Here is a 21,615-nt window from a genome sequence, read left to right as displayed (position 1 = left end):
TATTGCACCAATATATGTTTATATTATAGGGTCTGTCTTTGTTCTTCAGAAGCAATGTTGATGTTAAACAGTAGTTATGGGAAGGTCACCACATACTGTACACCAGCGTTTTTCATGAAGCGATGCCTCACTGTTTTCACAGCTGCTTCATCTTATTCTTTCCTGCGATTGTAGTCATTTTAATGTTTAGCAGTGTTTCTGGAAAATACAAATGTTTCTAATTGCATTTATTTGCAAAAAAAGAGGTGAAAATAACAGAAAAGATGCTCTGTATTTTTCAGACCTCAATTACTTTGAAGAAAACAAGTTCAGATTCACTTTTAAGCAATACAACAGTCATATTTCTACATGTATTTAGGAAAGTCATTTTTAATGTGATAAACTGGATATTTATCAGTTTTCATGTGTCTTGTCATGCTGTAAGTCTTTCACATTGCTGTTGGATGACTTTGTCACTCCTGAGGTTTGATTTAGTTGTAATTCAACAGACTAGAATGACCACAGTAGATCTAGAAATGGCATATACTTTTTCCGTGGCTGTATATCTTTTTTTTTTAATACATACAATCGAGCAAGACAAGATGAAGTCACTTTGATTATATTATACTGTAAGGAGCATTTATAGTTTCTTTTTGAACAATTGCTTCAGAGAATTTCAAGAAAAACTTGTACAAACTTTTAATGCAAAGTACAAAATTGTCTCGTGGCCTCATTGTTTGTCTAGGGTGCAGAACTTTCAAACAAACGGAAACTCCAAAAATAAACACGGTCACGCTCAATGAACAGATGTACAATCTCTGGCAGCACATACAATATATTTAACAAATGCATACACAAACATCTGGCCCTTCGCTTTACGGCTTAGCATGTTTATCAACGAGAATCAATCCATTAATCAAGCAAAACTGATCACGGAAAACAAATCAAAATGTAAAATTTACAAAAAAAAGCATTGCACAATATATCACATTTCAACCAAAAGCACATCAATCAAATTCACCCACATCACAAATGTATGAATCTTCAATATTGCAGAAGTCACAAAAATCATTTTGAATTCCTAATATTTGCTTCCGAGCCTCTGGAGTCCCTCTCAAGACCAGCTATTCATGTGTTGGCCTCCGTTTGCCCTGAGAGAACGTGTGTCATCTGCTGATCTGAGACCTGTTCTTGGTGGCACAAACCCATGGCCTGACTCAAGCAGGCAGCCAGGAGATGCTTACACTGCAGAACACACAACACAACATGTCAAACACATTTCCACAAACCGTGACTAGACCATGAGAAGAGAAGCTCTTTGGTCTAATGGAAATAAAACTGCATTATTTCATTATAGTCTAAAAGGAATCGAGGAAAGTTCACGTACGTTTGACACTGACATTTATCATGTGCACACAGCATCTATTTTCAATTTAAGGTGCACGTCTCGCCGATGCATTTACGCAGTTTCAATAGCTAGACATTTATCACATAATGGAAAAATAAATAGGATTGCGAGGAACAAAATATCGCAGGAGAGACCACAGTAATAGCCAAAAGATGGAAAATATTATAAATGCTAAACTAACAGAATACAGCAGATGAAGGTGAAAACACTTTTTTACGTTCAAACGTGTGCGGAGTGCTTAAATGTGCCATCTGAATACAGTATATACACATCTATGTCATGCACCACCAACCCAAAAACTGCTGTTTTGAGCCCCACGGCCGATGAGAATTTCAGATTTTCTACTTCTGTTCTGAAACACTGTTTATCTTCTGGACAAAGAGCCAATGAGAAGACCGCTCAAAATGTCTTGCAGAACATCATCCAAATGCTAATAACGTTACTCGATGGACCGTAAATAAACAAGGAAACCGTTCCTTTAAGACCACATGGGCATTGGTTTTCTGTTTCTGTTCGATGATGAAGTGAGGTCGCGCAGTCGGAGCGAGCACCAGATTTCGGGCTGGTCTCTTGGATTTTCTTTCTCAGACTGGAGGACTAAATTTAGTCTCATCCTCTCCCCTGGGCTCAGAATCAGGCTGATGCGCATGCAACTGTGCAGCCAAAGACGCTCGAGCCCCGATGGAACCCGGAGTCACACCATCACAGAGCAGACGGTCAACGCACACCAGGATACAAACAAAACCACAGTAACAAAAACACTTCAGCAGGGGACAAAACTGACAGGATAGAAACCGAAGAAGGTAAATATATTGCGACTTATAACTCACTTAACAATCGGTTGCTCTGTTGATTATTTAATTCTACGGATAGAAATGATTAAAAAAATATTATAGCATTATAGCAATATTATAGCTTTTGTCTAATGCTCTCTTTAAATAATTTAAAGATATAAAATACACATTGTATCCCTTACAAAAATGTTCTTTTTACTATTAGTATACTTTTTAAGACTAAAAGACATCAGTCGACTTTTTATTGACTTCTCAGATATAATTGTAAACTAGTTGTATACTCAAAGTTGACTACTGTTACACTTAAATTATAAGTCAATTTACACTTTTGTAAACTAAATTTAGTCCCAAGCAGTATTGAAAAATATACTTTCTACATAAAGTGTTCTCAAATATACTTGAACTTTGTATAAGTATACTTACTAAAATGATCTTGAACTGTACATATTTTTATATGGGAATCTAATTAGATGAATTTTATAATTTTTTTATGGTCCAGATTTCACAACCTTATAAGTAAAAAACTATTCAGAAAAAAAGTGTGGAATACATTCAGGAAACCAGCATTTTGGCTCACAGTTTGTGTGTGTGATCTTTAAGCTGTGAGTTCAGCTGTGTGAATGTTTGAGGAACAGGAAGTGACCTCACCATCAGACTCTCGTTCCGTCTGAGCACAGAGAAAGAAAAGGCGGGGCACGGGCAGTAGTGACAGGACGAGTAACAGGTGTACAGACGTCCCGACCCTCCCAAAACCTGATGAGAGAGAAAGAGAGAGAGAGAGTACTTCAGAGTTCAAGCTTTAACACTGTCAGACGCTTCAAACATGTCAAACTGTGCAGACAAATGAAGAGAGAAACTCAAAGAGACCGTTAAGAGAATCCATCACACTGAAGCCACATCTACAAAGAAAAAAATCTGATTAAATGAGTCTTCTGCTTGTCAAGAGAAATACACAAGCACATTGTTTTCTCTCTTTTCAAGTCAGTCTCTCACTACTGTAAGAAAAACTGAATTAATGACCTCATCAAAATGCATGCAACCCACATTTAAAATAAGACAATAAATCTTGTCAATGAAAGCATAAAACGTGCTTAAAGCATAAAACGTGATTTTGGCATTGTATTATGTGTGTGATACTCCAGCAGATTCAGTCCAGAATGTTGTTGAGCCACACATCAGATCTAATAACATCTAGATGACAGCAGACATTCTTCTCCACATGCAAGCGTTTACAGAAATTAGAATAAAATACCATATCATAAGACTTTAGTATTAGTTTCCACTGCAACAGCATAAAAAAAACGAGGCTTTACTGTAATTTCTAGTTGTGACGGTAACATTCTGGAATAAGAAAAAGTCTCAGAAGGGCAGAAATAATGACAAATCATCTCCTGTTATCCTAGACATCAGCAAAATAAAAAAGAGAGAAAATTGAGAATTTTGCTTATTTATTTTTTTCGTTTTTCGGATGCCGAACTGTCCAATTCCGCATAAAGCCATCATCAACCTATCACAAGAGACCGTGGTTCATTTTAAAGCCATATATTCATTATCATTATAATCAAAAGTCATACAGCCGCAGAAAAAAGCATGAGCATGTCAAAATTATTTAATTTTTGGTTCATTCTATGAACAACATTCTCCCACATTTATTTAGGAAAAGTTTTAAAATGTTTTTTTCATGTGTCTTGTCAAGTTGTCAGTCTTTCACATTACTGTTAGATGACTTTAAGTCACTCCTGAGGTTTGACATTTTTCTCTATTTACTTTTGTATTCTATGACAGCATGCATTCTTTATATTTCTTCAATGTTTCATGATTTTATTTCCCTGTAATATTAGTTTGTTCTGTGAAGCTGTTTTGCAGCAAAATATGAAAAGCACTATTAAATTGAAGCCTGTGGACCCGCGCTGACTGTAAACATTTCATCAAATTCCTAACTTGAAACTTTTCTTGCCATCATCTTCTTAGTTCAGTATTGAACGTAGCTCTATGAGTGCATTATCTCTACAGGAATAAATCTTGCGGTGCTGGAAATCTCATCAGAGTTCCCGGTCCATTATCAGACAAACATTGATGAATTTCCCGCTGTGAAGCTTCTCCTGTATGCTGTGAAAAGGCCTTGCTTTGTCAACCGCTGACACCTCATTGTGGATGAGTCACAGGACGGATAATGAGAAACATGGAGCCACGGGCGGCCGCGGTAGAGAAAGAAGAGCAAAGGCCAGAGCTGTCGCCACGCTCCGGAACAGAGCGGACGCTGAAGAAGCGTTGAACACAAAGTCACACTGTATTCACGCCTCTTTAAGCCACGCTTTGTTTTTTTGCTTTGAGAGCAAAAATGTGACAGACTTATGAAGTCAGCTAAAGCGGATTGAATGTTTGGTTATTTCAGAGCTGGGTTTCGATGAAATGAAGTCCGATTACAGATGCAGCGCTTACTGACGGACACAAAATAGCATTAAACTCATGGAAAGCTTTCACCCCTCATACAGACCTTACTGTGAAAACATAAAGAAAAGCAGTTCGACTTCGGTCCACATATAGAGATGCTTCTTTAAAATCTGCTCACCCGTTAGGAAGAAAATCTCTTTGATCTCTGTCATCAAAAGTCAATATAATTGAAGATCTCAAGGTGAACTCAAACATTCCTCATCAAATTTACCCAAAATTCTCCTCCGTACTCTTCATATATCACATGGAAAAGGCTGTCTTTATATAAACACGTTATTAAAGATTGCTTAAATTGTGCTTGAAGTATAAGATAAAACTCAGCATGGTCAAGATTTGAAAGAACCGGGAGAAGAAAACACAATACAATCACAAATATTATGACAAGTATGGCCCAAAGATCTGGCCACCATTGAGCTGCTGGAGAAGTTTCAAGCACCATCACATGACTCAATCACGTATCAAACACATCAAAATGATTTATAAGAAGAGATTTGAAGCCAATGATACCATTAAAAGGCTTCTTCCTCATGGGACCTCTTTTAAACTGATAGCGTGCAGTGGAGAAGTTTGGTGGTTTGGAAAGGCCGGTATCTAAGCCATCAGACCACAGAGATGACATGGAAGATCCTCCTGGGAGCAGCTGATGAGGATTTGTGGGAAGTTGAGTTAAACTTGAGTTGTAGAGCAAAATCCAGTGAAACTGGTGGCTTCAATACCAAGGTCAGACTTGGTTGGTCAAAAAGGGTTTCAAAAGGTCAAGAGGACAATGTGTGATGTAAACATACTTCATAAATTCACAACATGCGGGAACACTTATTGGAAGACACTTATTGGAAGACACTATTGAACGTCTAAATAAAATAAAACTATTTAAGATTATGCACCATGAAACAGTTTTAAAGGAATAGTTCAAATTTGCATAATTTACTCGCTCTTATGTTGTGTCAAACCTGTATGACTTTCTTTCTTCCTCAGAACACAAAAGAAGATATTTTGAAGTACGTTAGTAACCAAAAAACATTGAACTTCCATTTTATGAACACAAAACGCTTCACAAAATATCTTCATTTGTGCTCCACCGAAGAAAGAGGACTATCCCTACATCCTATTTCCAGCTCTGATGTAGAAAGTGTGCTCGATGTACACTGTGTGCTCGATCATATTAGATAAAACACATCTCATAAATAATACACCCAAACACTCCATGTGCCACCTGCTTTCTGCAAACAGAGTTGACCTCACAACCCTCATTTACATAGAAAGGGGCGTGGCTCGGCAAACCCTTTTAATCTGATGCATATGGTGTACACCGTACCATCGCAGATAGACCGAACGGCAGGTGGTTAGCGAATAAGAAGAGGTTTCACGTGTCAAATTAACAAAGCTTTCATAGTCACGGAGTTGAATTTGACTAATATAGAAGATCTGCAATCAGCCCGGTAAACCTCCCCCACACTTCCAAATGCCCCGGGCACGCAGAAGAAGGCGCTACTGTACCTTTCTGTACGGATATGCATAAAGCATGAGATGAAAGACGGTTTGAAATGAGAGGTGAAGGTTTGATGTGAGTCTAAAGTCTCAGAGAGAACAAATAAGCAGGTGGGAGGAGAGAAGCCAAACTCTGTTTCTAGAAATAGCACCAATGAAATGAAGGATGTTGGTTTATTCTAGACAGCATGTACTGTATATACAGCACACATACAGTATATTACTTTTATTAATAAACTCATTTAAACTATTTAATTGTTTGTGTTTATAAAAACATTTTACTCCTTATGCAGATCAATTGGAATTTCTAAAGATCAACAATATACTCAACTTGCGTCTCAGCACAAAACAATATAATCTGTCTTCAAACTCAAGGGTTAATGTGAGAAACACACTTGTGAAGGGTCATAATCTCAACATGAAATGCTCAGTATGTAATGTAAAGCGCCCAGGGGACTCGGACCAAACATTTTCTCGTATAGTTTGAGCATGCACATTCTTGCCCAAACTCGCGGTAGACAGGACAGAAATGATGAGGGAAACAACAGCTAATAGCTCAAATCCATCGATGGATTTGAAAGTGTTGTGTATTTTTCTCATCATTTCTGTCTTGTCTACCGCATACACAATGTTAACAAGTTTACAATTCAAAAACACCCAAATCCATTTCTCCTCCCAAAATACCTGCATTCCTGCTTCCTTTGCCCCTCGGGGAAAAATCCCTCCTTATTAAAACACAGAGAAGCAGCCGGCGTGACAAAGAGCGGGCATTATTTCCCAGCATCCTAAAGGCCAGGAGCTATTAGTGTCAGCGGAGGGTTATGACAACACCCCCATACACTGTTATCTGTTTGACTCCATGTTACACAGAAGGATTTCAGCATACGTCAAGCGAGTAGTTGCATGTTCCTGTTTACATGTTTGTGGTTCGGCAGAGGCAAAATAATAGACAAAAAGGCAAAGTTACATCTCTTCTAATTTCAACATCTCAACAACATCGACTTTCATTGTATAACCTAAAGCACAGAGACGTTTCTCAAAGTATCTCTTTCCGTGTTTCGCAGATAAAAAGTCATATACCGGTTTGAAACAACAAGTGACAGAATTTTTTTTTTAAGTGAACTATCCCTTCAACCACATCAGTAAACTGTGCCGCAGGTCACACTTGAGGGTGTTTGAGGTTTAGTTTATCGCTGTAAACTGTACGTGACAGTGTTGGCAAACATCCGTTTAATAAGTCACGCCACATCTGTAGTTCAGGTCTGGATAAAGACGGTAGGAGGAGGTCTGTGAGAAAAGCATGACAGATGGACGGTGACCTCGGGCCAGAACGTTATTAAACACAGCTGATCTTAATACAGCATGACAACCCAAATGTGATATTAATGAAGCCTCCGACCCAAGAGAAGAGATGGAGGGGATCCACTACTGAAACATTTCCTACACAATGACCCACAAGAGAACGTCTGCTACATCACTGCCAATACACTTCTGCAAACAAACATAAGGGAGGAACTACAATTACACAAAGTCATCAAACAAATATTAAACAATACAAATTCACATTGACCTTCACATTTGGTATGAATGAACTCCTGAACACAGACACACGATACAGAAAATCCAATCTCAAGTTTTTGGGAAACGACTGAAAGCTTTTAAAAACAATTTAGCACATAACAGCCTGATCTTTATTCTGGACAGCTAAACTCATCCTCCACATCATTGCACTTCACACATACTCGACAGATTCATCTACATACTAATATGTACATTAAAACATGGAGTGAGATTAAATGAACAGTTCAGTCAAATGTGAACATTCTCCTCATTTACTAAACATAATTATTGGTTCAGCTTGAAAAAATAAGTTACCTGGTTGCCTTAAAATTGTGAGTTAATTCAACTTAAAGATAGAAGTCAACACACGGTGTTCGCATAAGATTCATTGAGTTAACTGATATCTTTAAGTTGACTTCACTAAAAATGTGAATATTTTTTTCTTTTAAAAATTGAAAGTTGAAACAACAAAAAACAACATGACTTCCTTTCGTTATTTAAAAACTAATGCTGTGTCCAGATAGACCCTTTTCACAACGACGTAACTTGACTTCCGCATTTTTGCATAGCAGTGTATCATAACATCCGTCTTCTAACCAACAAGAAGAAGAAGAACTTCCGTTATGCCGTCACGCTGGAATTTAACAACAGTGGGACAAAAAACAAAAGAACACGTATTCACGTACTTATCCTAACACTTTCGCTAACACAAAAAGAAAACATGGCTAGCCGTGGATTATCCCGCTTATACCATGGTTATTTGCATACCTTCCGGCCAATGAGAATCCAGTATCCAGACCACGGTATAATCATTATTATTGCACCTGCCAATCTGTATTGCACGCGTGCTACACTATTACATTTAGCACAGACCAATTTTTTCGTAGCATGTGCGACATACAGTATATGTACAGCCTTGGAAAGAGGACTGTTAAACAATTGATGGTGATTAATCGCATCTAGAATAAAAGTTTATTTTGTATTTATAAAAATACACATACATTTATATACTTGAATGTTTATGTCTATACATAATAAAAAATAAAAGATTACATAATACATTTTTCCTAAATATATGCGTGTATGTATGTATGTGCATTTTTTGTATGTGTACAAAATAAATAAGCACAGTTCACACATAAATGACATAAACACAAACTATTCTATTCTGGATGCCATTAATCGCAATTACTTGTTTAACAGCCCTAGTCCGGAATTGAGCTCACAACACACCTAAACTTCACCATTGAAGTAATAAGGTACTTAAGAAAAAATGTGATGCCATCTTTGTCCTGTGAGACGTGCTGTAGTGCTTCGAAAGGTATAGGGGGGGTAAACCGCTAGTTGCAATTCCCAACCTCACCCCTAGATGCAACTCCACACTACTCCTTTAAAGATCACATAACACACAGTGTCTATACAGTAGTATTGCATACGTTGTATCTTCAAAGAGTATTTAGTTTTATCAAATTTATAAAAGAGAGATGCATCTGTACGATTATTTCCAGAAAGACACGAGCTGCTAAAAGTGGAACTAGTGGTGAGAGTGGGAAGGAACTACGGCACGAGTAAGCAACACATCATCACATCATCCCTTCGTGTGGTGTACATTATGCACGTTTGCGCCGATTGCCAACAAAACACTGAAAAAAACCACTTAAGTGTATACTTCACATTAAATCTGAAAACTCATTGTCAAGAATTATGCAATATATCAAGATTTAGAACACTACAGGCATCAAAAATGAGACTTCCTGTTTGAAACGACAACAGGAAGTTCATGAGCAAATGTAAGTGAGAATGAAGAAAACATTACGCATGTAAACACTCAAGCAGGTCACAGCGGTGCCAAACCTCATGATGGTACAACAGTCTAACATTACACAACTCAAAGATTTCCAAATCTCTTCACAGATAAAGATTCCCTGTGGTGTGTCAGCGGCCTCTCTCACGTGTCTGCAGTTAAACCAAAGACGCCACATTTCTGCACATCACATCACCCGACTGCTCAAACACTGACGCATAATTGGAACAATAAAGAACACTCTAAAATTACTAGAAAATACTTAAAAATGCAGTAAGCGGGAACATTAAACTGGTACAACAATATAACATTAGACATGACACACCTTTAGATGAACACACAGAAATCAATGACTAGCTCTGAATCACGCGGGCTCGTAAAACGGCCGTTAACTTTTATCACAATACCGTTTCCTTTGTTTTATTGTAATGTTTTCTCATTTGCTCTGTGCTGTCATCGGGTGGGTGTTTTACAGAAACCCATACAGCGGTTGCCCAGTAAAACAATGGAATTATGGGAAAAAGAAGTCAAACCAATGTGACTGTTCTCAAACCTTTAGCTCGACGTTCCAGAACGCTGGTGTCTGGACTGAAGGTTGTGGTGAGGATATTTAGGAAAAGCAGAGATGGTCGGAGAACATCTGTTGTTGTGATGTCATTTCAAACCTGTGTGACTTTTTTGAAGAATAACAGTGACCCTCATTGGCTTCCATTGTACGCACAGAGACGTTTCTCAAAATATCTTCTATTGTGTTCCACAGAAGAAAGAGTCACATCCAGGTTTGAAATGAAATGAGGGTAAATACATTTTTTTGGGTGAACTATCACCAGGTTGTCATATCACTTTGTTCGTTCTGTGCAAATGTGCACCTACCTGAAAAACCTTTCGGCCGCTGGGTGATGTCACACACTTGACCGAGTGCTTCTCCACCAGGTCCAATGCCTGCAGGGCGCAGGGGCCGAACACAAACCGCAATCTGAGTAAAAGACAGACAAACTATAAACAGATCATGTGATAAGTGATGTCTTCTCCTCCACAATTATCCTTCTCTCTATGATACAAGTGCTACTTCATGTTTAATAATAAACAACCAGTAAGCAAAAGTGTTTTTTATAAACTTTATCCAACCACATCATAACCTAAAAAAAATAATTTGAGCAATAAAGCAAGAAGTTCTGGTAGTGTGAATGTGTTTCCCACAGAAGAGTCATTACTGTGGCCGTCTGATGACTGTCATTGTGGTTCTGAGGATGCTTTTAAAGTCATCATTTATTCAGTGGTGACATCTGGAGACAGAGTGAAGGGTAAAGCATGTGCGCCTAATGGAAAGAGCTGCTGTTACTGCAGTAAACTGTTTGACGCAGGAATGACATATAACTTTTGACAAGCTCGGGGTCAAAGGCATTAACAACAATACCTTCACCCGTGTCCAGATCTCACAGTACTGTGACGTATAACATTACACTGCACATAAACATGTCTGAACACATTCACAAACCTTTGTCATATTAGCTGTATAGACCTTTTTCACGTTTCCGGGTGTCTCAGAAGTCATCATAATTGGGTAAACTCCTACAGCGGTGAATGGGAGACTACCACAAATATATTTTTTGCATTCTCATTTGCTCAAATAGCAAAAGAAAAAATTCAACGCTAGTGTTTTTGCTACTCTCAACCAAATGAAAAAAGATTCTGATAACGGCAGTCAAAAGAGAAAATGATGTCAAATTTGGAAACACCCTCGCATTAGCGTTAATGTTTTTTTGTAATTTGAAACAAAGGTCATTGTATATAAAGTGTAGTGTTATAAACATACTTCGATATATTTTTTTAATGAAAACATCTTAAGTTTTTGAGGATTTACGATGCTGATGTCCAATGAATGTGTCATCGGAGGTTATTGAAAAAGATCCTTTGAAGGAGGAAGATGTAGTGAAACATAAAGAGGAGATCGATTACTTTTCAAGAGATGCTCGAATACTACATTTTTCCTCCAATGCCGATAGCCGATTATTCAGAAATCTGAAGATTAAATTAATATTTATTAACTTTCTGAAAGTTATCTAATGACTTTCAATATTAAACATCAAACTGATGTTATTTAACATTTTCTATTTACAAAGCACAAATGGATTTTCGGTCCACTTTTGATTGACAGGCAATAAAAAAGAGCTTTTATCTTTTATCACTTCCGATATCTGGCCGATATATCGGTGCATCTCTATTTTTTTTCAAATCTTTTCTGTTCGATCTGTTGAGTTATAGGCACAGTATTTTAGACTAATTTTATGCAAGAAAGGGTTGTGATTTCTTATCTTAGTTACAGGAATAAATTTGCTTTTATAAAATAAAGACTTTTATAAAATCTGTATTTTTTGTTATTTTGATTTTCTCAAATAAAGGACTGCTCACTACCAAAAGACTACGATTGGCTCTTTGCAGATGCTATTAGAATTGGGATGTTCCCCTTTCTAAAAAGCGATTGATTAAAGAAATTTGATTGGAATTGACGTTGCATTTTCCCAGAAGAATAAAGCCCAATTTTAAAATCATATATCTACATAAGGTTAATTTTACACAGGATTATAGATGACCTCAAAGCTAATAAGCATAGACTTAAAGCCACAAATATCAGGAGATCTTTTATTTCAAACTCCTAAAATCCTTTTTAATCTTCTGGGAAGGTTTTTCACTTGATGTTGGAACATGACTATATGGATTTCAAACACAGGAGCATCATGCCTTGTCCATACTAATACGTTTTTATTTCAAGATGCATATTTTTTGCTTGGTTTTGACCTCAACGCTAAGATTTGTGTCAACAAAAACAAAGCATTTCGATAAAAGCTCTTCAAAGCGGTTACACTGTAGTAATATGACCCATTCAGCCCAAAGCAAAGCCCTCCAAAATAATTCTTATTTATACATATTACTTTATTTACTATTTTATATTTATGCCGAATGAAAAAGCTTTTCGATGTATCTGGATTGGTGTTTGCGTGGCCTCAGTGGGGTTGATGGTGATGGGGTCTGGCTGGCGTTCCAATTCAATGTGTTGAATGGGGTTCAAATCTTGGCTATGTGCTTTTCTTCTACGTCATCACTAAACCATTTGAACATTATGGACCTCACTTTTTCAATCTGCATTTCCAAATAAAAAATGTTTTGCCCAGAGCTTGCTCTTTTATAGCTCACATTTGATTGTTTGGATTATTAGAAGTTTCTCCTAAAATAACTCATGAGAAATAAAAATAGATGAGATACATTAAACCAGTGGTTCTCAAACAGGGGGCAGCAAGATGGATCCAGGGGGGCCTCAGATTTACTTCATGTAGAAACTACATGAAGAGTATGGGGGTGTAAAATAAATGTTGATTGTAGAGGTAAAATATTCTGATCTTTTGATTGCAGATTTGACAGTTCGGATCTCAGTTTCAGACATTTTTTCTCACACGGAAGACTTATGCAAAGGTTTTCCTCTGTTTTTCATTTATTCCAATCTGGAGACTACAGTAGTGAGATCTTTCTTTAGTGACATTTCAATAACAACCATTTGTTTTAATTCAAAGGGGATATTCACATGCTTTTTTTGACCAAGTGGTAAATGCATTCAGAAGGAGAAGGAAAAAATACTCACGCTATCAGTAGATCATCTGGAACTGCAAGCCATTTGAGAAAAGAAAAAGGGACAAAAATGATTGTTGGTTAAAACTTAAATGCACTTGAAACAATTCATGTACATATTTTAAAGCACAATAAACCCAAGTGTTAAATTCTGCAAAAAAACAAATACATATTTTATTCGCCATTATCAATCGTTCAAAACAGCCAGGAGCACAAACATTATAGTATTTATGTTGGTCACTGTGGTTTTCTAGAGAAAGACTGAAACAAGCATGTACCGGAAATGTAAATGACATCTCAATGTAAAAACATGACTGAGATTCTTAACATTAACAGTGCACAGATACTCTCATCACTCTTTACCAGATGTTCACAATTGAGATTTGTCTTGAACAAAACATTTATTTCAAGAAACAAATTAGGGCATCTTAACATGAGGCATACAGTATATTTTCAACCACACAGACCACTGTATTAAGTATGTTCAACATACAACATCTAGCTCTACGGTATAAAAAAGATTAGATATAACAGATTTGATGACATTAAAGATGAAATAGAACACATCAGCCTCTTCTTTGTGAAGTACTACAACTGAAAATGTTCACCTAGCAACTGATGAACTGTATTATAAAGACTTCTGTGCTTCACAGATTGCTTTTCTAGTTACTTTCATGTGATACTGCTCAATTTATATTGTGTAAGTGCTGAATACTGTAAATAAAGGTAACTTGAGGGCTTGGGGATATATCTTGCGGTTCTTATGCTCTGATTCTCCATGAATTACGGTTAAATACCGTCACCTCCGAAAGCCAGAGGGCGCTCTTGCTCAGAAACTCAAATTATGGGAAACAGAAGAAGATTGAATAGTTCCAGGAAATGCCAAAGGTCATCTTCTATCGCTGTTTTTCCAAACCTTTACAGGTGTTTTCATGATAAAGTATATTTATAGTGATGATGTTTGACGTACATCTTTTTCAAATGTACGATATAAATGACACACTTGTAGTGATATTAGATCGAGCAGTACTAACTACTGATCAAAAAGCCGTAGTTCATGGAAGAGCCGTGCATAAAACACAGAATAGGTTTAGACTTGTATAGCTTTCCTGTTGCTCAGTGGTACGAGCATTGCGTTAACAATGCAAGGTTGTGGGTTCAATCCCAGGGGATTGCAAATACCAATGTATAAATGTATAGGATAAAGCAATGTAAGTCACTTTGGATAAAAGCGTCTGCCGAATGCATAAATGTAAATGTAAATAGTGTGAATTGCCCAGCTATTTTATTCAGGAAATTCAGGAATAAAAAAAACACTGCACTTGCTCTTTCTGTTCATTAGAATGCGATGTAGAATAAGGATAATAGAATAAAAGTGTCTCTTCACATAATGTAGTTCAATTCTGAATAGCACTTGCAAGGGTCAAATCGTGTTCTTGGCTGAGACGTGAATTAAAGGCGATTTGCTGTTTAAAAACAGACAAGCACTTTAATATGTCCTGCCCTCATTTCTTATTTCAATAGGAAGTGCATTGACACGGAACACAAAACTGCATTTGTCCAGTCATTTCATGGAATAATTCATGTTTTACAATATTAACCTCTGACACCACTGACTGAACATCAGGAACATTTCACACAGAGAAATGATGAAGCATCAGTGAAACACTAGTCTCAGTGCTTCAACATCTGTTGATTTCAGAAATTACACATATTCTTTTTCTCACAGAATTGTGCAAAGTCCAATTTTCTCTTTAAACGAATGACCGTACCTTTAGAAACCAAACCTTTAGAAAAACTTACCATGTTTTTTATGGGGTTCCATTTGTGCCAAAAATGTGTCGACTGCTTTGTGTCTTGTATTAAGCATTTGTCTTTGGCTACTTGTTCAGGTAAATCAGTACACGTTGACGTGTCTGTTGTCTGTTGAAATCGTCTTAATCTGTCGTCCTGCCGTCTATTTCACTGTTGTCCTTAATGTCGTCTGGTTCTGTCAACTTTACTTTAGTTTGTTCTGTCGTCTTTGCTGACACTTTGACCTGTTATCTTGCTCTGTTAGCTTTAAAATCATTTAAACTGTGTCATATCTGTGCACAGGAGCAGACGCAAAGATGTCCGAACAAATGTCTTATCATCCTCACAAAAAAAAGTAAATATAACTTTAAAAAAGTCTATAACTTTTTCCTGAATGCACAACGTGGAAGTCGTGTATGATTCGTAACTGGAAGGATGCCAGGGAGACTAACAATATTTATTACATATATGTAATATTTGAATCTGACTTAGTTCTTCTTGTGCATGTTATAGAATATATTTGTTCTGCATTGTGCAGTGAACTGAAAGCATAGAGTATAGATATCAAGAGGTGAAACTCAATTGAACCTTACACTGCAACACCGGCGTACAGGCTTTCGGAATCCTTTTTTTGGTGAGGATGAGAAGACGTTTGTTTGGACATCTTTGGGTCTGCGCCAATGCACATATTTCACACAGTTTAAATTTTAAAGCTAACAGAGCAAGATAACAGATCAAAACTACAGCAAGGACGACATAATGGACGACAGCACGGACGAGAGAACAAACTAAAGTAAAGTTGACAGAACCAGACGACAATAAGGACAAGAGTGAAATAGACGGCAGGAGGACAGATAAAGATGACTTCAACAGACAACATACACATCAACGTGTACTGATTTACCTGAACAAGTAGGCAATGACTGTAGACAAAGACAAATGTTTAATTCAAGACACAAAGCAGTCGACACATCTTTGGCACAAATGGAATCCCATAGTTTTTTATTATTATGGTTTATATGCAAGTAGTAATGGTTGCAATAATGATTCAAAATCCGAAACACTTTGTGTGTATATTAAGTGTATTTAGCAAGTGAGTGTGTAAAGTGATTCTTACTGTGTTTCGTCTGTGTGTAGGTTCTCTGAAGATCTTTAAAGAGCTGTTCAGCCACTGACAGCAGACATGAGCCCATCACACACCTACAATACAAGAATCACAAAACTGACTTTCATCTGTTAATGTAACTACAATAGTGAGTATAAATAAATATTCATTTGTTATTGAAACATGTGTAATGTTAAGAAACGTATTCATTTCAACCTATAAGAAAATGTTCATAGTAAGTGAAACTAGTTAAACGTGTTCACTGGAGTAAAACCAAATTTCCTTTACTAAAGAGTCTTTAGTAATAATAATAATTACAGACATAAAGAAATACAATAGATCTGCACATCGTACCCTGATAATACCTCAATTTCTTAAAGTGCACACAGATAAGAGACGATAACATAATGCCATGCTGTCACATATTTACCGCGAGCGTTCGTGTTTCCCGCGTCCCCGGATGTCTCTGAAAGGTCGAATGGAATTGTGGGATTTGTAGTTTAACTCCATGTTAAGAAACAATGCCAAACTGGATATATATCGAACATATTCCAATATCACAGAACAGCACTGCATGCATCTGTATAGAGAAGTGTCGTATCGGTCATGAAACTTCGATTTTGCTTTAAACTGCAAGTGCATCGGATTATTTATTTGTAATTGTTTGTAAAAATGTACAGAAAAATATGCATTACGTATATATGAACTTTAATGACGATAAATATAGTTAATAAGCTAAAAAAATGCTAAATAATTATGATAAAAATATATTTAGTTATTTCATTTGGTAAATTGGAAGTATGTCGCCATCTAGCGTGCATTTAGAAGTACTGGCTTCTGATGAAAACTGAGAAAGATGCAACTATTGAAGAAATAAAGTGTATATATCTCCAATCTAGTTCGACAACTCCAAACAGTATTAGTATTAGTATTAGTAAACGTCATAACTATGATAACTATTTATCTTATTGTAAGTCTCAAAGTGTAAAAAAATGTATTTATTTAACTGAATTACAAATCAAAAAATATAAAACCAAGTGATATCATTGCGCAGTATATTATGATGACAGTTTCAACCATTAATACTTAAATTTTGAATTTTACGTGTTTATTTTGAGTCACTTGCTTTATACATGTATCTCTTGTAATTACTTTAATAAAAAAATACCATTTTTTTTGGAGAATGTCTAAATAAATTAAAGATATTAGGACTTCTTAAAAGAAGGTTTACAAAGCTAGATAAATCATGTTTGACAAAGTTTACAATTTAGCCCGTAAGTTGTTCAATTTGAAATAATAGTTTCAATTAGTTTAAAATACTGGTGAAGCTGATGCAAACTCCCACAAATGTATAAACCTAATATTTTTTAAAGCGAACAAGATTGTTTAAAGTTTAAAAATATTGCGTTATTATATATTTTTCATTTTCAGAATATGAAGTTGCTTGAGTTTGCATGTGTAGGGCAACTAGGCAAAATAAATAACAACAGCAACAGATTTTCAAAACAATTATTGTTTAATAATAATAGCAAACCTGCTAAATGCAATTAAACACATAAAGCTTGTTTGAATGCCATAGAAAAATATATTCATTTGTAACCGATAACTTAAACAATGAACAATGATGTATTTGAACATACATATTTATATAAACACGTCTGAAACAGAGCCCCACAAACTCACATGTTGACATCCAAAGCAAACAGTGTCTCAGTGTTCTTTCATGTGATGATGGTTGTTCCTCACGGGGCAGTACTGCCGGGTGTGCGCCCGGTCCCCTGTGGCCGAGCAGAAAGGACACACGTAGTTCCTCAAGATCGGGCAGATGACCTGTCCGTCTCTGCTCTTAAGTCTGTGGCTCGTGTAAATCTCCAAACTCTCTCCGTTTTGCTTGCAGAAGCCGCAGGTGTCGCGGGAGTTCCGCTGGTCCGGGTTCGACGACACGCTGCTGCCCGCGGAACCGATGCCCTGGCTCCGGGGGCGGGGTTTCACGACGCCTCGATCCCACCTCGCAGCATCACCGTCGGGTTCTCCCTTGAACAGCTCCGATAGGGTTCTCCGCAGATCCATGTAGTCGTGCCACATGAGGAAGCACCCGTCCGGTGCGGGGATGCCCTTCTTCTCATCAGATTGACGGGACTGCATCTTGTCCGTTCGTGAACATCAGCTCTGCGTCACACATGACCCGGGATCTGTATTTATAGAGGAAGCGTGACCGACCTGTCTCAAAATTCCAGACAGGAATGCACCTGTGTGGGGCAACGCGCACCTGATCTTGGGGTAACTCTGCGGTCAACCTCTGCGCGTCTTGCTTGACCAGGTCTTTAAAAGGTCACTGTGTCGAGACCTGTCTGGACGCAGGCGCAGGTGCATGCACAGCACTTAAGATGACACTGGCTCATATTGGGGGCAATTACACTTTTTTCAGTATTTGTGATACTTTTGCATCTTTTTATTTATGAAGCATAGAGTCTCTAACCACATGAAGGAAGAATACTATAGCCTAATATCTACTAGGGTCAATTGTAGTAAAATTAGACACTGAAGCCTCTTGGAACCTTATTATAGTAAATATTGAAGTATACTACAATATTTATAGTTTATTGACAGGAAAAACGAACTCATTTCTCTCTCAGGAGTTGTTCTCGCATTGTGGAGTTTGATAACTCATAGCAGTGCTTGTAATATTGCATCCCTATCTTACAGTAGTTGCTTCATTATTTCATAATTTTTGGATACAAGTGTCTGATGACGCCGGAATGTAAACGCAAACCCATTGTGTATCATCTTACACTATATAATTACAATGTACTTCTGTGAAAAAAGATTCAAATTTACTACGGTTTACCATGGTAAATACTAATATATAATAGAATCGTTTCCTTTTTAAAAACTGATGATAGTGAAGTTTTTTTGTTCGACACTGAGGATAGAACTCATCTAAATCATTAGTATGGAAAATTATATACTTTTTAGCTTAACACACAATATTAATCAGAATCATTTAGGTAATATAATACAATTACGTTTTTACATCTTATTTTTAAATTGAAAGTGATCACCCCGGAGGATACGGTATAACACTATTACATAAGTATCATCTGCCATCACCTGCAATTTATTAGATCTGAAATAATTTCTAGTCACTCACACGTCTTCAATTCAATTCGTCCTCTCACACGACACCATAGACAAACACACCTTGCAGTGCTAATGGAACACTTTTATTTATTTTACTAAAAAGGGGAAAAAAGGTCACATCAACTTGTTATTAATACAGCATATCTTTCTGACAGAAGTAAAATACAACAGTTTTTCACTTCTTATATTAAAATATCAAATAGTCTGTGATCTACTGTAACAGTGCTTGTGATGTAGTTAACTGGCTTTAAAGCGGAAAAGTTGTTGTTCCCTCCTTTCTATCAGCAGTTCTCAGCAGTGGAATCCAAATAACAATGAAAACAATTAAATAAAATCCAAATATAAAGATGAAATCAGTTCACCTGCCCACTGTTTATCTGACAAGCCGAACATCAAGTTTTCCTTTTTCCAAGGTCTTTCACTATATTTCACACTGTGCCACGACTTCTGGCTTTAACTGTTAAGAGTTTCTAGTCCAAAGTTTAAAATAACCATGAAATTTCACCTGCTGTAGGTGTACTGAACTGTACAGGCACGATTTACAGGACACGTTCATAATAAATAGGACAATTTTTGACCTGGATTAACTTGGACAAGGAAGGTCCGCCATCTCAATGTTTCGTGCAGAAATATGTCCACTCACTTTCTCTCTCTCTTTACGTACACAGACACACACACACACATCACATGCACAAAAGCATATGAAAAACTATCAAACAAATAATATCGATAAAACATGTAAATGCTGCTGGAATGGCTCTTGGAATAAAAAACAAGAGTTTAAGAACAGGTTGCTTCCGGCTCCGGGATCACTGAACTGAGGTTTAGAGGAGCCGTCATGCCGGACGCAGACATCCCAGCATGCATCTCGAAGCAACAACCCCGTGTTGTGTGTTTGTGTGTATCAGGACATCAGTGTGATAAGTGCAAAATTTGGAAAAGGTGATGCTGCATCCCAGTCTCCCTCGAGACGTTCTCAGTTCTTCACCGGGTCGGAGGCGTGGACTCCCTTTACGCAGACCTTTGACCGAACATGACAAATGCAGGGGGATGGACACAGTCTCTTCTCTGCTCCCTGCTGAACCGTTGACTTTGTACAAAAAAAACTGACGATGTTTGGGAGGACGGGGGTCAGTGGAGTTAGACGTCAGTTGAGAAATAGAGTGTATTCTTCTTCAGCTCAGCGAAGGATATGGGTGGATGCTGCAGGTAGTACAGCAATACCTGAACCTGGAAAACAGACAAGAATGGAGATGAGGTTTACAGTAAATACATTTATTTTATTTATGACACATTAACATTAGGACAGCTGCTTACTGTCAGGTGCTCTCACTCATAGACAACTTCATATGACAACATAGATCAAGTGCTTCAACCAGGTTCACTTTTCATACCATGCCCTAAAAGTATGTACTCATTCTGTAATGGCGAAGTATACAGATTTAGGATAAAAGTGACGGTTGTTGCCTGGCCGTCATTGTGACCATTAAGAATTTCTGCGTTTAATATTTCTCATGTTTTCATTCAATATTTACTAAGTTTTTATTTGAAGACTTTGCTTCCAAAATGAAAATTGCTTTTCAAAAATCATATTTTTAATGATGTTTTTCTTGTTATTTTTTAGTTATTATGGCTTGAATCAAAACAAACCAATTGCAGTCTGACTGATATTAAATGGAATGCACAATAACAAAACATGATTTTAAAATTGTTTAAAAATGGAGTCATCTCATTTTGGATACAAATGAACTAAACTAAAGAATCACCGAACTCCTCCCACTTGCAATGAATTGTGGGTAACATCAGCCATCAGAGTGTGCACATCTCTGCACTTCAGTTCAAAATAGAAACAAAGACAATTCTAATTTCGAATACTACTTTGGATGGATAGAAAGCGAAACAGGATTAACATTACCAAACAAAATCAAGTGAGCCTAACCCAGAAAATATTTATCGACCACATTTGCTTATTCTTCTGTAATAACAAAGTCATAATACATTTCACAAAACTCCTTATAAATACTTTATCAGGTTTCATTTTTCTTTCAAACGGATCAATGAGCTACACGTAAAGGATTGTGGGATATCACAGACCCAGTAAATGAACATTACAGCGACACTGATACAAGATGAATTAGTTGCTTGCGCCAGTTTAGTTTCAAATATTTCGTGCAATAGCTAAAGAGGAAGAACATAACAATTAACAATAAATCTCAGCGTCTGCACTAACAGTGTTTATGAAATGACAGAATAAAGACATCAGTGGCCTCTCTAATATCTCAACTCTAATATCACTGTATCATGGTTATGATGACATAAGTAAACGCAGCCGACGGCTATGAGCAGCGGATGAGATCTTTAAACTGTCAAACAACCGGTCGATGTTTACTCTCCACAAGCCATTAATATGACACATGACACACAAAAGATGTAGAAGTGTAACAGACTTCAGAAGACTCGATCC

At 37.0% G+C, this 21,615-nt stretch overlaps 3 protein-coding genes across 8 annotated transcripts in view; all 3 read right to left on the bottom strand.

Moving 5' to 3' along the window:
• Positions 1–418: 418 nt before the first annotated feature.
• On the bottom strand, positions 419–16,551 carry zswim7 (zinc finger, SWIM-type containing 7). 3 transcript variants are annotated; one of them, XM_056746518.1, is made up of 6 exons: positions 16,441–16,551; positions 16,023–16,105; positions 13,125–13,146; positions 10,361–10,463; positions 2,830–2,934; positions 419–1,224 (listed from the first exon to the last, which is right to left on the bottom strand). In XM_056746518.1, the coding sequence occupies exons 1-6, from the start codon at positions 16,518–16,520 to the stop codon at positions 1,108–1,110; spliced, it is 510 nt and encodes a 169-aa protein (XP_056602496.1). In that variant the 5' UTR covers positions 16,521–16,551; the 3' UTR covers positions 419–1,107. The 3 variants fall into 3 exon arrangements, with proteins under 3 accessions (XP_056602496.1, XP_056602497.1, XP_056602498.1); XM_056746519.1 differs by having other exon boundaries at positions 16,376–16,441; XM_056746520.1 differs by lacking the exon at positions 16,441–16,551 and adding an exon at positions 16,365–16,438.
• Positions 16,552–17,594: 1,043 nt separating this feature from the next.
• nanos2 (nanos homolog 2) lies at positions 17,595–18,341 on the bottom strand. The gene has a single exon (XM_056746521.1). The coding sequence runs from the start codon at positions 18,153–18,155 to the stop codon at positions 17,721–17,723; it is 435 nt and encodes a 144-aa protein (XP_056602499.1). The 5' UTR covers positions 18,156–18,341; the 3' UTR covers positions 17,595–17,720.
• Positions 18,342–19,218: 877 nt separating this feature from the next.
• Positions 19,219–21,615, bottom strand: part of abr (ABR activator of RhoGEF and GTPase) — a 106,829-nt gene continuing 104,432 nt past the window's right edge. For all 4 annotated transcript variants that reach the window (XM_056745348.1, XM_056745349.1, XM_056745350.1 and 1 more), the window contains one exon: positions 19,219–20,381. In XM_056745348.1, coding sequence (XP_056601326.1) covers positions 20,292–20,381 — 90 coding nt within the window. In that variant the 3' untranslated portion in view covers positions 19,219–20,291. The remainder of the gene's footprint in view (positions 20,382–21,615) is intronic.

The sequence above is a fragment of the Triplophysa dalaica genome, chromosome 4 (assembly GCF_015846415.1).
Source record: "Triplophysa dalaica isolate WHDGS20190420 chromosome 4, ASM1584641v1, whole genome shotgun sequence".
Lineage (NCBI taxonomy): Eukaryota > Metazoa > Chordata > Actinopteri > Cypriniformes > Nemacheilidae > Triplophysa > Triplophysa dalaica.
Note: the sequence above shows the minus strand (reverse complement) of the source record. Positions and strands in the feature narration are given on the sequence as shown.

Bases quoted from the DNA above. Each gene is read 5' to 3' on its own strand.
- zswim7 (XM_056746518.1), bottom strand. From the start codon at position 16,520: ATGGAGTTAAACTACAAATCCCACAATTCCATTCGACCTTTCAGAGAC. The intron at 16,106-16,440 runs GTAAATATGTGA...CTTGTATTGTAG, and splicing joins GGGAAACACGAACGCTCGCG to GTGTGTGATGGGCTCATGTC. The intron at 2,935-10,360 runs GTAGGTGCACAT...CTCTCTCATCAG, and splicing joins GCGGCCGAAAGGTTTTTCAG to GTTTTGGGAGGGTCGGGACG.
- nanos2 (XM_056746521.1), bottom strand. From the start codon at position 18,155: ATGCAGTCCCGTCAATCTGATGAGAAGAAGGGCATCCCCGCACCGGAC.